The following is a 13,598-nucleotide window of genomic DNA, read 5'->3' as shown; positions in this document are numbered from 1 at the left end:
ACATACTAGCTCCATGTGGGATAAATGAGGGAAGATGCTAATTCCAGTCCCCAATAACAAACCCCAACAACACTGTAACATCTGAGGTAAAACTTCAATAGTGTTGAGGTCCAAAACTTTGGTTTGTAACCTCATGTCTATGTCTTCTCTCCTTATTGGTGTCTGATTCCAAACATTTCTTTTTTTGTTTCCTCAGCTAAACCCAATACCCAATCATTTCATTACCAGACATGAAGTGAAAGAAAGACAGACAGACAGACAGAAAGAAAGAAAGAAAGAAAGAAAGAAAGAGAAAGAAGAAAGAAAGAAAGAAAGAAAGAAAGAAAGAAAGAAAGAAAGAAAGAAAGAAAGAAAGAAAGAAAGAAAGAAAGAAAAAGAAAGAAAAAGAAAGAAAGAAAAAGAAAGAAAGAAAGAAAGAAATCTCTTTTTGCTTGTTTGGTTGTTTTTTGGATTGTTTTTGCTTATCTTGGTTGTCTAGGCATTACATCTATCACCATTTTCTGAATCGGGAAGAATCCAAAATTTACATTACTTTTTACTGTATAAACTATAAAACCCAAGCTGCAAGAGAGTACAAACTCAGGAAGATCAGTCCTTCTACTCCACACTAAAATTCCACAGCAAAGAAATGTGTGATATCCAGTCCTTTACAGAATGCTTTCAACTGGAAGTTTCATAAAACTGTTAATTTCCTTTTTTGTGATCCTTCATTAGTAGACATTTTTCCTTCAGTTGAGAGTATGTCCTACTACTTTTTTTATACTGATTACGGGTCTATCTGATCATTCTGCTGTGATTCATCCCTTACAAGAAGCTTAAGTAAAATATACCACAATACAATTTTTCTTTAGCTTAATTTTCTCTACCTTTACAGCATTCTTGACATTCAAAACTATAAATTTTAATGCACACTTTGCTTTTCTAACACCCTATTTATGGCCACAATATTCTTTTTGGTTTTTTGTTGAGAGACAGAGAGAGACAGCACAAGCAGGGGAGGGTCAGAGAGAGAGGGAGACACAGAATCCAGAGCAGCCTCCAGGCTTTGAGCTAGCTGTCAGCTCAGAGCCTGACACGGGGCTTGAAACCCTGAACTGTGAGATCATGACCTGAGCCAAAGTTGGATGCTTAACCACTGAGCTACCCAAGCGCCCCAAAGTCACAATATTCTTGGACTATTGGAAATGTTAACTATCTTTACTGTGTTATTTCTAGTACTTTTCCATTCAGCTCTCTGAATACAGATCCATAGTGGCAGAAAAAATCTCTTATTCTGTGCACACCTATTCCACCATGAAGTAGAGTGACTGGCACATAATTTGCAATCAGTCAATATTTCCCCAATTAAAACATAATGCATTAGAACAAAAATATGGCTAATGTTGGTGTGCCATTTAGAAGATACAAAATATTTCAATCTATTATCTCAATGTTCTCATTCCATTCAACCTGAAAGTTGAAAATCATCAGACTAACAGAGTCAAATTTCACACTTTAAAGAAATTTGTCAGTTTATGAACACATTTTCCACATGTTATCTTCTACGCCTTATAAATCATCAGCCTTTTACTGGATATGTAACTTATAATGCATGTGCCTAATTGATGATATTCTTCCCTTTTTCAGAAAGCCTTCAAAGACAAGGAACATTATGAAACAATGAGTAGATTTTCAACAAACTGTACTTATTAGAATTCTTTTCCTCTGTTTTTAGGATGACCCACACTAGACTACCCAGGGCATATTCAGTCATGAGATCAGGCTTAGAATGTTCCACCTATGAAAACTCCAACCCTTGAGTGAAACCCGAATTCTTCATCAGCAGGACACTTAATATCCTGAACAGAGCCTCACTTCAGGGTTGACCTTGATGGCAGAGCCATCTTCCTTAAAATTGCACATGTTTTAGAGTCTCTTTGCTCTAGATACCTCGGACTCAGAGTTTGTACAGTGACCCTTGTCATGCAGATCAGTCAGTGAGTCACTTTTCACTGCTGGTTGAATTTGAATTTGAGTCTGAAATACATTTTCTATAGCAGGATCTGAATGTTAGGGCTCTGGGATGGGACATGAGGGAAGGACACCAAAATTAAACCCCAACAAACCAATACGTTCTCAAACTCAAAACTGGGTTTTTTGTCCCATTCCTATATCCATACTAAGTAAGGCCCTATATGCTACCATTAAAGCGCTCTTCGTTCCTCTTTTCAACTGAAAATTGTGACAGCACTGATCGTACCCAAAACTTAATGAATTTTTCTCCCTCCTTTTGACTTAGTACTGTCCTTTCTAGTCATTCTATCAACTTGGATCAGTTCATTGTGACATAAAACATACCTCCCTGAACTACCTCTCCAATAGTTCAACCTTCATTGTCTTCCCCAGGAAGCAGTTTTATTTCCCCCATGCCAATTATCTTTCTAAATTTATATTAATTAATTCATAAAATATATATTAACATCTACTAGTATGTAGATACCTGAGAGTAAAAAATATTCTGCAATTTTGTTCCTGTCTCTTCAGTGTGTAGGACAGTTCTCTTTCAAAAGTGTTCAAAACTACTTGTCAATTAAATGACTTAAATCAATTTCTTCAAGCTCAATTTATACCAAGAAGTATATTAGCAAACCCATCCAATTCAGATGGTATGATAACTCATTTTTCTTCTAACTTATCCTTATCCTTATACTTTAGCTGAGGCAGCTTCCAATTTCTCATTGACACCAGAGACTCTCTCTTCCATCCCATTCATTCTTTAAGTGCTCAGGCCACACCTACTTTCCCTTGGGCTTATGTCACAACCTCCCCAAGAGGTGACATCCCTCCTTGTCTTTTCTTTTCACATCCATTCTACCTACAGTGTGAATTCCAGGGCACTGTAGGGATATGAGAATTAAGTGAAGACATTATATCTGATGCATGTAAGAGAAGAAATGCTTGTATTATATCAAGAAAGAGACCCAGGTACATGAAACATATTGTCAGCCCAATTTTTAAGGGAGACCATAACACCTCAAGATAGGCGGCATTCAGAAGCAAGAACACAGATTTGTTAGAAGTAATGAAACATTTTTATTGAGAATAAGGAATATTCCCAAATGTGGGATGTTAGGATCCCCACCACAGTCACAACACAGTATCCAGATTAAAGGATTTAAGGATAACACTTTATGGAAAAGTGTCAGATGATACCCCATAGCCTCGAGCCACAAGATGCCATCCTACAAATGTTACTGGAGGTCAAATATTCTATGAAGCATGCAATGTTTTAGATATAGAAATCTTGGCGTCCAGATCCTTGAATGAGCCTTCTTTAAAGGCAAGTCATTTCAGAAGCAAATGGGGCTTGGGCAGTGATGTTCTAGCAGCAAGAAGAATAGCATCTTCTATAGCAATATGGCCAGTAGCCACAGCAACCAGAGCCATAGCCATAGCCACAGCCATATCCAGCGTCACAGCCACAGCAGGAGCCATAGCCACAGCCATAATAGGGGCCACATCCACAGCCATAGCCATATCCGCAGCCATAGCCACAGGAGTTGCCATTGTTGCAACACATGTTGTCAAGAGAAGACAATTTACGTGGTTTGTGAGAGGATGTGGTGAACTGTGTGTCTTCTACTTGATTTGGACCTTTATATACTGTCAGTAGTTGACGGAGCATGCCCTTCATCCCCTGACTTACCAGACGAATATGTAAGCAGCTGTGGTGTTCTAGCCAGTGTCAACAATCAATAATGTCATGGGAATCATGAGCTCATTATTATGGAAATTCCAGTTTTATTAAAGAGCACAATTTTAATTTACTCTGCCAAAAAAATTTTGTCAGTAGAATCATGTACTCTAAGTAAACCTGAAATCAATGTTCACAAATTTCAATCATTTAATAAGAAGGTCGAAGGGATTTTAGGAATGCTTTGTCCTTTGTGATGTCTCCACACTCTTAAAATGTATACCTCTGTCCATAAGGAAGGAAAGACTTCAGCTCCTTTCTGGAATCATTGTAACATCTTGCCCGGCCTCCGGCATCCAGGTACCTACTGCAGATACTTACTGAGTCCGTGTGGTAGGAGCTAGAGATGGTGCCCATTTCAGGGCACAGAAAAGCCCTTAACAACATTGAAATGCTTCATGTCAAAGGTCAGTAGTGCTGAGATCTAGAAACCTTGTTTTGTCACCTCACAGCTATAAATTAGCCTCTCTCTTTACTGTTGTCTAAGTCTAAACATTCCCTTTCTTCTCAGCCAAACTAAACATCCAACCTCTCAATCACCAAACATACAGTGGCGGGGGGGGGGGGGGGGCGGAGGGAGGTGCTTATAATTTGTTTGTGATGTTTTTGCTTATCTTCATTGTCTCGGTCACTATATTCAGATTCAGGCAGAATCCAAAGTGTAAATTACTTTTTACTATAACAACTGTGAAATCCTAGCTGGAAAGAAGTACAAATTCAGGTATCATTTCTCCTAATCCACACTCAAATTTCAACACCAAGAAATGAGTGTCATCCAGTCCTTTATTGAATGCCTTCCACAGGGATTGTAATAAAGCAGCTGATTCCCTTTTCTGAGAACTTTCATTATTAGATATTTTTCCTTCAGTTGAGAATACTTCCTATTTTTTTTCTAATATTGGTCATAGGTTGTCTGTTCACTCTACTATGTTTCATCCCTAACAACAAGCTTAAAACATGTATATCACCTTACAAATATTCTTTACCTTTAATTTTTCTACTTTTCCATTCTTTTCTTTAAATCAAAACCATGAATTCTAATACATAAGTTCCCTAGAAGAGACATGATACTTTTTAAACACCCATTCTCTGGTCACAATACCCATAAATTATTGAAAAGCACTTCTTATCTTTATTGCATTATTTTTATGCACTTCCATTCAGATCTCAGGATATGATGTGTAATGGCAGGAAAAAAAATCTCTTATTCTGTGTATCCTTAAATCATCAGTTAGTTCTAAGCATAGTACCTGGCATATAACTTCAATTCAATCAATACTTCGGCCTATAAAAAAACATATGCATTAAAACAAAAGCATGTTCAAACTTAGAATCACTTAGAATCTATAGGAATGTGGGAATATGTCATAATGTTCTCAATTTATTCAAGCTGAAGTTCCCAAATGTTCATTGTGAAGAGTCACAAATTTCACCTTTGAAGATACATGTTAGTTTTCAAAGTCATTTCTCCAGATATGCAAATCATCTCATATGCCTAATAAATAATAAACCCTCTACTAGAAATAGAAATTATGATATACATGCTTAATTAATACTATTCTTTCCTTTTTCAGACAGTCTTCAATGCAAAGGAACATAATGAAACTGTAAATTAGATGCTCAACAAATTGTAACTTTTGGAACTGACTTGCCCTGATTATAGAATTTTCATACCTCTGACTTACCTCTTTTCTCATCAGTAAGACACATTATATCTTGGAAATAGTCTCACTCCAGGGCTGACCTTGATGGCAGGGCCATTTTCCTTGGAATTGGCCATATTGTGGAGTCTCCAGGTTCCAGGAACCCCAGACTCAGACTTTGTGCAATGACTTTGGTCACGGAGATGAGACCGTGAGTCTTTTATTTTGCTGGTTAAAATTGTGTCTGAAAAGGCATTTTGTTGTTGTTGTTATTGTTGTAGGATATAAATGCTAGAGGTCTGGAAAGGCACAAAAGAGAAAGACATTAAATCATAATCCAACAAAGTAGTAAGCCCTCAGACTCAGAAAATTAACAGGGTCTGTTAATCTCATTTTACATCTGCCCCATCAGAGAGCCCATTCAAGTCACTAGCCATTTCTCTTTTGCACTAAAAATTGTGTAACCACTGATTACACCCAAAATTTAATGAATTTTTCTTTCTACTTTACACTTACAACTGTCCTTTCTAGTATTTCTTGAAACTCACATCAACTCATTTGACACAAATGTCAAAATACCTCCTTGAACAAACTCTCCAATACTTCAACTTGCACTCTTTCTAAGGATGCTGTTTTATTTCTTCCATAGGAATTATCTCTCTAAATTTATCTGAATCCTTATTTTTTATTATCACCTATTAAAATGTAAACACTCTGAAAGCAAGAAATTCACCTAATACCCTCCTACTATGTCTTCAGTGTGTAAGTCCATTCCCTTTCAAGAAGATTCAAAATGATTTGTCAATTAATTGAGTTAAGTCAATTTCCTTAAACTCAATATATGCCAACAAATATATTTGTACTTCCTTAGTCATGAAGACTATCAAAACCACATTTTTCTTTTACTTTGCATTTACTTAGTTCTTTATATTTCACCTGAGGCAGCTTCTAATTTCTCATTAATCCCAGAAACTCTCTCTTCCATTCCATTCATCTTTGAAGCACCCAGGCCACACCTCCTCTCCCTGGGGCTTGTGTCACAACCTTCTGAAGAGGTGTCCTAACTCAACCCCTATCCATAGAACTCTGTTCTAGATACAGTGGGATTTCCAAGACACAGTTTTCATATTGTATGATTTGTATTGTGGTGTTAGGGATATAAGGAATAGGTGGAGAAGACATTATCTCTGATGCACATAAGAGTAGAAATGTTTGTATTATGTCAAGGAAGAGTCCTCAGCTTCATGAAATATGTGGTCAGTCGAATTTTCAAGAGAGGCCATAACACCTCAGAAAAGGAGTAATTCACAAGCAAGAACACAGAGAGGTGTGGGAAACAAAAACCCATTTTTATTGAGAATAAGGGATTTCCTAAATGCAGGATTTGCCACAGTCACATAACAGGCTCTAGATTAGGGGAGTAAAGATTAACATTTGGAAAATAGTCAGATAATAGTTCACAGCCTCAAGCCAGAAGATGTCTACTTACAAATGTTCACCTGAGGTCAAAACTTCTATGAAGTATGAAATGACTTGGAAATATAAGTCTTGGGAATGGATCCTTAAATCAGCCCTCTCTTAAGACAAGTCATTTCAGAAGCAAGTGGGCTTAGACAGTGATGTTCTAGCAGCAAGAAGAATAACATCTTCTGTAGCAAAATGGCCGGTAGCCATAGCAGCCAGAGCCATAGCCATAGCCACAGCCATATCCAGTGCCATAGCCACAGCAGGAGCCATATCCACAGCCATATCCACAGCCATATCTGGTACCATATCCACAGCCATAGCCTGTTCCGTAGCCACAGCCATAATAGGGGCCACAGCCACAGCCATAGCCATAGCCGCAGCCATAGCCACAGGAGTTGCTGTAGTTGCAACACATGTTGTCAAGAGATGAGAATTCACGTGTGTTGTGAGAGGATGTGGTGAACTGTGTGTCTTCTACTTGCCTTGGACCTTTATATACTGTCAGTAATTGACAGAGCATGCCATTCATCCCTTGACTTACCCAACAAATATGTAAGCAACTATGTTTTTCCAGTCAATGTCAACAATCAATAATGTCATGTGAAATTTGAGCTCATTATTATGAGCATCCAGTTTTATTTAAAGAACAGCATTTTAATTCATGCTGCCAAAAAATGTTTCAGGAGAATCATGTGCTCTAAGTAAAAAGGAAATCATGTTTACAACATCCTGTCTTTTAATATACCTTATATAAGAAAGCTGAGCAGAATTTAGGAAAGTTTTGTCCTTCTTGATATCTCCAAACTCCTGAAACATCTACCTCTACCCATAGGGAAAGAAATACTTCATCTCCTTTCTGGAATCATTGCAATATCTTGCCAGGCTTCTGACATCCAGACACCTACTACAGATACCTACAGGGTCCTTGTGGGAGAAACAAGGGAAGATTCTAATTTCAAGCCACAGAATGAACCCCAACAACACTGAAACATCTGATATAAAATAACAGTAGTGTTGAGATGTAGAAACTTTGGTTTATAACCTCGCATCTATAGCTTCTCTCTTTATTGGTGTCTAATTCCAAACATCTCCTTTCTTTTTTAATTTATTAATGCTTATTTTTGAGAGAGAGAAAATGAAAGCATGAGCAAGGAAGGGACAAAGAGAGATACAGAATCCAAAACATGTTCCAGGCTCTGAGCTGTCAGCAGAGACTGACACAGGGCTGGAACGCACAAACTGTGAGATTATGACCTGAGCTGTAGTCTGGTGCTTGACTGAGTCACCCAGAAGCCCCTCCTTTCTTTTCAAGTAAACCAAATATATAATAATTTAATTACCAGACATGAAGTCAAGAAAAAAAAATCAGGAAAGAAGAAAGAAAGAAAAAGAAAGAAAGAAAGAAAGAAAGAAAGAAAGAAAGAAAGAAAGAAAGAAAGGGAGAGACAAGAGAAGAGAAGAGAAGAAAAGAGAAGAGAAGAGAAGAGAAGAGAAGAGAAGAGAAGAGAAGAGAAGAGAAGAGAAGAGGAGAAGAAAAGAGAAGAGAAGAGAAGAGAAGAGAAGAGAAGAGAAGAGAAGAGAAGAAGAGAAAACAGAGAAAGGTGTCTCTCTTCTTTGCTTGTTTGGTTGTTTCTTGGGATGTTTTTGCTTATCTTGGTTGTTTAAGCTTTTCATTAATCACCGTTTTCTGAATTGGGCAGAATACAAACTTTACGTTACTTAGTACTGTAAAAACTATAAAACCCAAGCTGCAAGAGAGTACGAACTCAGGAAGATCAGCCCTTCTCCACACTAAAATTCCACAGCAAAGAAATGTGTCATATCCAGTCCTTTACTCTATGCTTTCAAGTGGGAATTTTATAAAACTGCTGATTCACTTTTTTGTGACTTCATTAGTAGACATTTTTCCTTCAGTTGAGAGTGTTTCCTACTATGTTTTTTATACTGGTCACTGGTCTATCTGATCATTCTGCTGTGATTCATCTCTTACAAGAAGCTTAAGGAAAATATACCACAGTACAATTGTTCTTACCTTAATTTTCTCTATCTTTCCACCATTCTTGACATTCAAAACTATAAATTCTAATGCACAAGTTTCCTAGAACACACATTTTGCTTTTCCAACACCCTCTTTCTGGTCACAATATTTCTGAACTAGTGGGAAAGTTTTCTATCTTTATTGCATTATTTCTAGTACCTTTCCATTCAGCTCTCTGAATACAGATCCATCATGGAAGGAAAAAAAAAACTCTTATTCTGTGTACCCCTATTCCACCATGAAGTAGAGTGCCTGGCACATAATTTGAAATCAGTCGATATGTTCCCAATTAAAAAATGCATTAAAACAAAAATGTGTTCAAACGCTGGTGTGCATTTAGTAGTTATAAGGTACTTCAATGTATTATCACAATGTTTGTATTTCATTCAAGTTGAAAGTCATCAATGTTCTTTGACTAAGTGAGCCTCAAATTTCACATTTGGAGATGTGTCAGTTGATGAACACATTTATCCTGTTGTATAAATTATATTCCTAATAAATGATCAACCCTTTACTGGATTTGTAAATTATTATATATGTGCCTAATTTGATTTTCTTCCCTCTTTCAGAAAACCTTCAAAGATAAGAACATAATGAGACAATGAGTAGATTTTTAACAAACTGTAATTATTAAAATTATTTTCTGCTGTGTGTAAGATGCACCCACCTCAAATTAACCCAGAGCACAGTCCCCAGAAATGAGTTACAAATATGCTATCTACAAAAACTATCCAACCCTTAAAATAAGCCCTTTTTCTTCATCAGTAGGACACATTATATCCTGTGCATAACCTCACTCCAGGGCTGACCCTATGGCAGAATCATCTTCCTTAGAATTGGCCATTTTTTAGAGTCTCCCAGCTCCAAGTTCCTCAGACCCAAACTTTGTGCAGTGACCCTTGTCATGGAGATGAGTCGTGAGTCATTTTTTCTGTTGGTGGGAATTGAGTCTGAAAAGACATTTTCTGATGTAGGGTCAAATGTTATAGATTTGGAAAGTCACACGGGGAATGAAGACTGAAGTCAGAACCCAACAAAGTAGTATGCCCTCAAGCTCAGAAAATCAACTAGAACTATTAATCTCATTCTTACATCTGCCCCAAACAAAGAGAACTCATTTAAAGCACTAGTCATTGCTCTTTTCAACTAAAAATTGTGGCACCACTAATCATACCCAAATCTTAATGAATTTCCCTTTCTCCTTCATACCACTGTCCTTTCTAGTATTTCTTTCAACAGGCATCAGTTCATTTGACACAAAATGTCAAAATATCTGCTTGAACTAACTCTCCAATACTTCATCTTGCACTCTCTTCTCAAAGATGCTGGTTTATTCTTTCCATAGGAATTATCTCTATATCTGAATTAAGTCTTTTCTTCCCCACTTACTCGAATAGATACACTCTGACAGCAGGAAATCTGTCTATAATTTTGCTCCTGTATCTTCAGTATGTGTTTCATAAACATTCTAACCTATTTATGAGTTAAGTGACTGAAATCAATTTCCTCAGATTCAATATATGCCAACAAATATATTTGCACTTCCACTAAAATGCAGATCATACAATATCACATCTTCTTCTAACTTATCCTTTCCTTACTTCGTTCATCAAACACCTGAGTCCACTTCTAGTTTTCATTACTACTGGAAATTCTCTCTTCCAATCCATTCATCCTTTAAGAACTTAGACCACACCTCCTCTCCCTTGAGCTTTTGTTCACAATCTCCTGAAGAGGTGACACCCCTCCTTGTCTTTCCTTTCCACCTCCATTCTAGACATACTGTGATATCCAGGTGTCAGTTCTGAAATACTATGTAATTTCTGTTGGGTTTTGAAGACCTAAGCATGAGGAATAGGAAACAGGTGAAGAAGACATTTTCTCTGATTCATGTATGAGAAGAGATGCTTGTATTATATCAAGGCAGAGCCCTCATGTTCATGAAACATATTGTCAGACCTCTTTTCAAGAGAAGCCATAAGACCAAAAAAAAGAGTAATTCATAAGCAAGAACACAGATATGTGTTAGAACCAAAGAACCATTTTATTGAGAATAAAGAATTTGCCCAACTGTGGGGTGTTAAGATTGTTGCCACAGTCACAACATAGAATCCAGATTAAGGAAGTAAAGACCAACATATGAAAAAGTGTAAGATAATACTACACAATCACAAGATGCCATCTTACGAGAGTTAACCAGAGGTCAAGGCCTCTGTGAAGCTGCATTTTCTTGGATGTGGAAATCTTGAAATATGAATCCTTGAATCAGCCCTCTCTTAAGGCATGCCATTTCAGAAGCAAGTGGGCTTGGGCAGTGATGTTCTAGCAGCAAGAAGAGTAACATCTTCTGTAGCAAAATGGCCGGTAGCCACAGCAGCCAGAGCCATAGCCATAGCCACAGCCATATCCGGTGCCATAGCCACAGCAGGAGCCATATCCACAGCCATAGCCTGTTCCATAGCCACAGCCATAACCACTGCCATAGCCACAGCCATAACCACTGCCATAGCCACAGCCATAGCCTGTTCCGTAGCCACAGCCATAATAGGGGCCACATCCACAGCCATAGCCATAGCCACAGCCATAGCCACAGGAGTTGCCGTAGTTGCAACACATGTTGTCAAGAGATGAGAATTCACGTGTGTTGTGAGAGGATGTGGTGAACTGTGTGTCTTCTACTAGCCTTGGACCTTTATATACTGCCAGTGATTGCTATAACATACCATTCACTCCTTGACGTACCCAACAAATATGTAAGCAGCTGTGGTGTGTCAGGCTCTGTCAACAATCAATAATAGCTTGGGATAAATGAGCTCATTATTTTGGGACACTTGTTTTATTTAAAGAATGCCTTTTAATTTGCCTTCCCAAAGAATTTTCATACTAGAATCATGTGCTCTGCATAAAACTGATACTCATCTTCACAACCCCCTATTCTTTAATAAATATGGCAAGACTGAGGGGAATAGAAAAATTCTGCCCCTCTTTTTTTATAAGTGTATTTTTGGGAAAGAATTAGAAAGGAGGAGAAAACAGAGAGACGGAGAGAAAGAATCTGAAGTCACCTCCGCACTGTCATCATCACAGAGTCCAAAGCAGGGCTAGAACTCACAAACCTTGAGATTATGACCTGAGCCCAAGTCAGACATTTAACCAACTGAGCCACCCAGGAGCCCCTGCTCCTCATGATGTCTCTTCTTTCTTAAAATAGCCACCTCTGCCCATAGGGAAGAAAATAACTCCTATCTCCTTTCTGGAACCATTGCTACTTTTTACCATGCTTCTCCCACCCAACCGCGACTTCCAATCCCCCGCCCCCTTGTTCTTCTCAAATCCCAAGAAGCAGTTCAACATCTGATAATTCATTCAGTTACGATGGGACACTGACTACTATTAAGAACTGTGCTATATATAAATGTATCTTCTTATATTTTCTTCTTCCATATACCAGGCAATGTAAGGTCCTGGGGAGTAGGGCAGCCCTCCTTTGCTGTCTCATTTTCTGTGGCTATATAAGTGTTTTGCACTTTATTTAGATGAGAAAGCAGAATGCCTCAATTAAATCAAAAACTAACTTTTTTTTTTCCAATGCAGATCTTATCAGAGTTTCACATTAAGATATCAGTGCATTTCTTGAGTTTAGTAAACAAGTCTTTCTTTCTCCTACCACTATTGTTCATTGCATGTTTAGTTCAGAAGCAGAAGTAAGAGTGAATGACTTTAAGATATGCACAACAAAAGTCCCTTCTCAATTCCTGACCCTTTTATGACATAAAGTAACACATAAATCAACTTTAACCCTTATTTATATATACGTTTTACTCTATTCATTCAAAGTTCCCAAGATTACTCACTTAAAAGAAGGTCTCAATCTTTGACAAAAATGTTCATTGCAATTTTGAAATATAATATGTCCCCCTCTTCCAAATTATTCTTTCTATCTTACTTACCTTTTCAACATAGAAGAGAGGAAAGTGAGTATCATTTCTAATGCCAGTAATATTTTCTTGCTATCCTTAGTTCTCAGTTGATAAAATTTTCCTTTACACTCAGATCTGTAATCACTTCCTACGTGATGCTTTTCCTTGCTGCTACTGTCTGGATTAAATGATCTTCCTCTTTGCTCCTATAAGCAGACATAGGTCACAGAACTTGCCAAGGTTACTTGAAACTTTTTTTTAACCAATTATAACATGATACTTTGGAGGAAACATTGTCCCTTCAATGTTAGAAATTTTGGGCAGAGATAGTGTTTGGTTCATATTTTATATAAGATAAATTTAAAGATCAGTTGAAGTTAAAGTATAGACCCAAACTGAAGCCACTCTGAGAGAAAGAAATGTAACAAGGTGTCTTGATGTCACTCTGAATAAATAGTCTATAATAAATACTAAAGATCAAAACATGACCAGAATTGGGGCACCTAAATGGCTCAGTCAGTTAAGTGTTTGACTCTTGATTTTGGCTCAGGTGATGATCTCATGGTTCATGAGATGGAACCCTTAGTCAGGCTTTGCTTTGACAGCAAGAAGTCTGCTTAGGATTCTCCCTCTCCTCTCTCTACCCCTCCCCTATTCATGCTCTCTCTCTTTCTCTCAAAATAAGTAAATAAACATTTTTAAGTGACCGGGATACAAATATCTACCACATTCCAGAAATGTCTAATATGTATGACTTTATTTTCTCTAATTTTTTAATTGATATTTATAGACTCAGC

The 13,598-nt window shown here is 37.5% G+C and overlaps 3 protein-coding genes across 3 annotated transcripts; all 3 read right to left on the bottom strand.

Moving 5' to 3' along the window:
• Positions 1-3,361: 3,361 nt before the first annotated feature.
• Positions 3,362-3,559, bottom strand: LOC115291072 (keratin-associated protein 21-1-like). The gene has a single exon (XM_029938671.1). It carries the CDS (start codon positions 3,557-3,559, stop codon positions 3,362-3,364), a length of 198 nt encoding a protein of 65 aa, XP_029794531.1.
• A 3,441-nt stretch (positions 3,560-7,000) lies between these two features.
• LOC115291070 (keratin-associated protein 6-2-like) lies at positions 7,001-7,258 on the bottom strand. The gene has a single exon (XM_029938670.1). The coding sequence runs from the start codon at positions 7,256-7,258 to the stop codon at positions 7,001-7,003; it is 258 nt and encodes an 85-aa protein (XP_029794530.1).
• A 3,945-nt stretch (positions 7,259-11,203) lies between these two features.
• LOC115291069 (keratin-associated protein 21-1-like) lies at positions 11,204-11,497 on the bottom strand. The gene has a single exon (XM_029938669.1). It carries the CDS (start codon positions 11,495-11,497, stop codon positions 11,204-11,206), a length of 294 nt encoding a protein of 97 aa, XP_029794529.1.
• Between the last annotated feature and the right edge of the window lie 2,101 nt (positions 11,498-13,598).

The sequence above is a fragment of the Suricata suricatta genome, chromosome 5 (assembly GCF_006229205.1).
Source record: "Suricata suricatta isolate VVHF042 chromosome 5, meerkat_22Aug2017_6uvM2_HiC, whole genome shotgun sequence".
Classification (NCBI taxonomy): Eukaryota; Metazoa; Chordata; class Mammalia; order Carnivora; family Herpestidae; genus Suricata; species Suricata suricatta.
Note: the sequence above shows the minus strand (reverse complement) of the source record. Positions and strands in the feature narration are given on the sequence as shown.

Bases quoted from the DNA above. Each gene is read 5' to 3' on its own strand.
- LOC115291072 (XM_029938671.1), bottom strand. From the start codon at position 3,559: ATGTGTTGCAACAATGGCAACTCCTGTGGCTATGGCTGCGGATATGGC.
- LOC115291070 (XM_029938670.1), bottom strand. From the start codon at position 7,258: ATGTGTTGCAACTACAGCAACTCCTGTGGCTATGGCTGCGGCTATGGC.
- LOC115291069 (XM_029938669.1), bottom strand. From the start codon at position 11,497: ATGTGTTGCAACTACGGCAACTCCTGTGGCTATGGCTGTGGCTATGGC.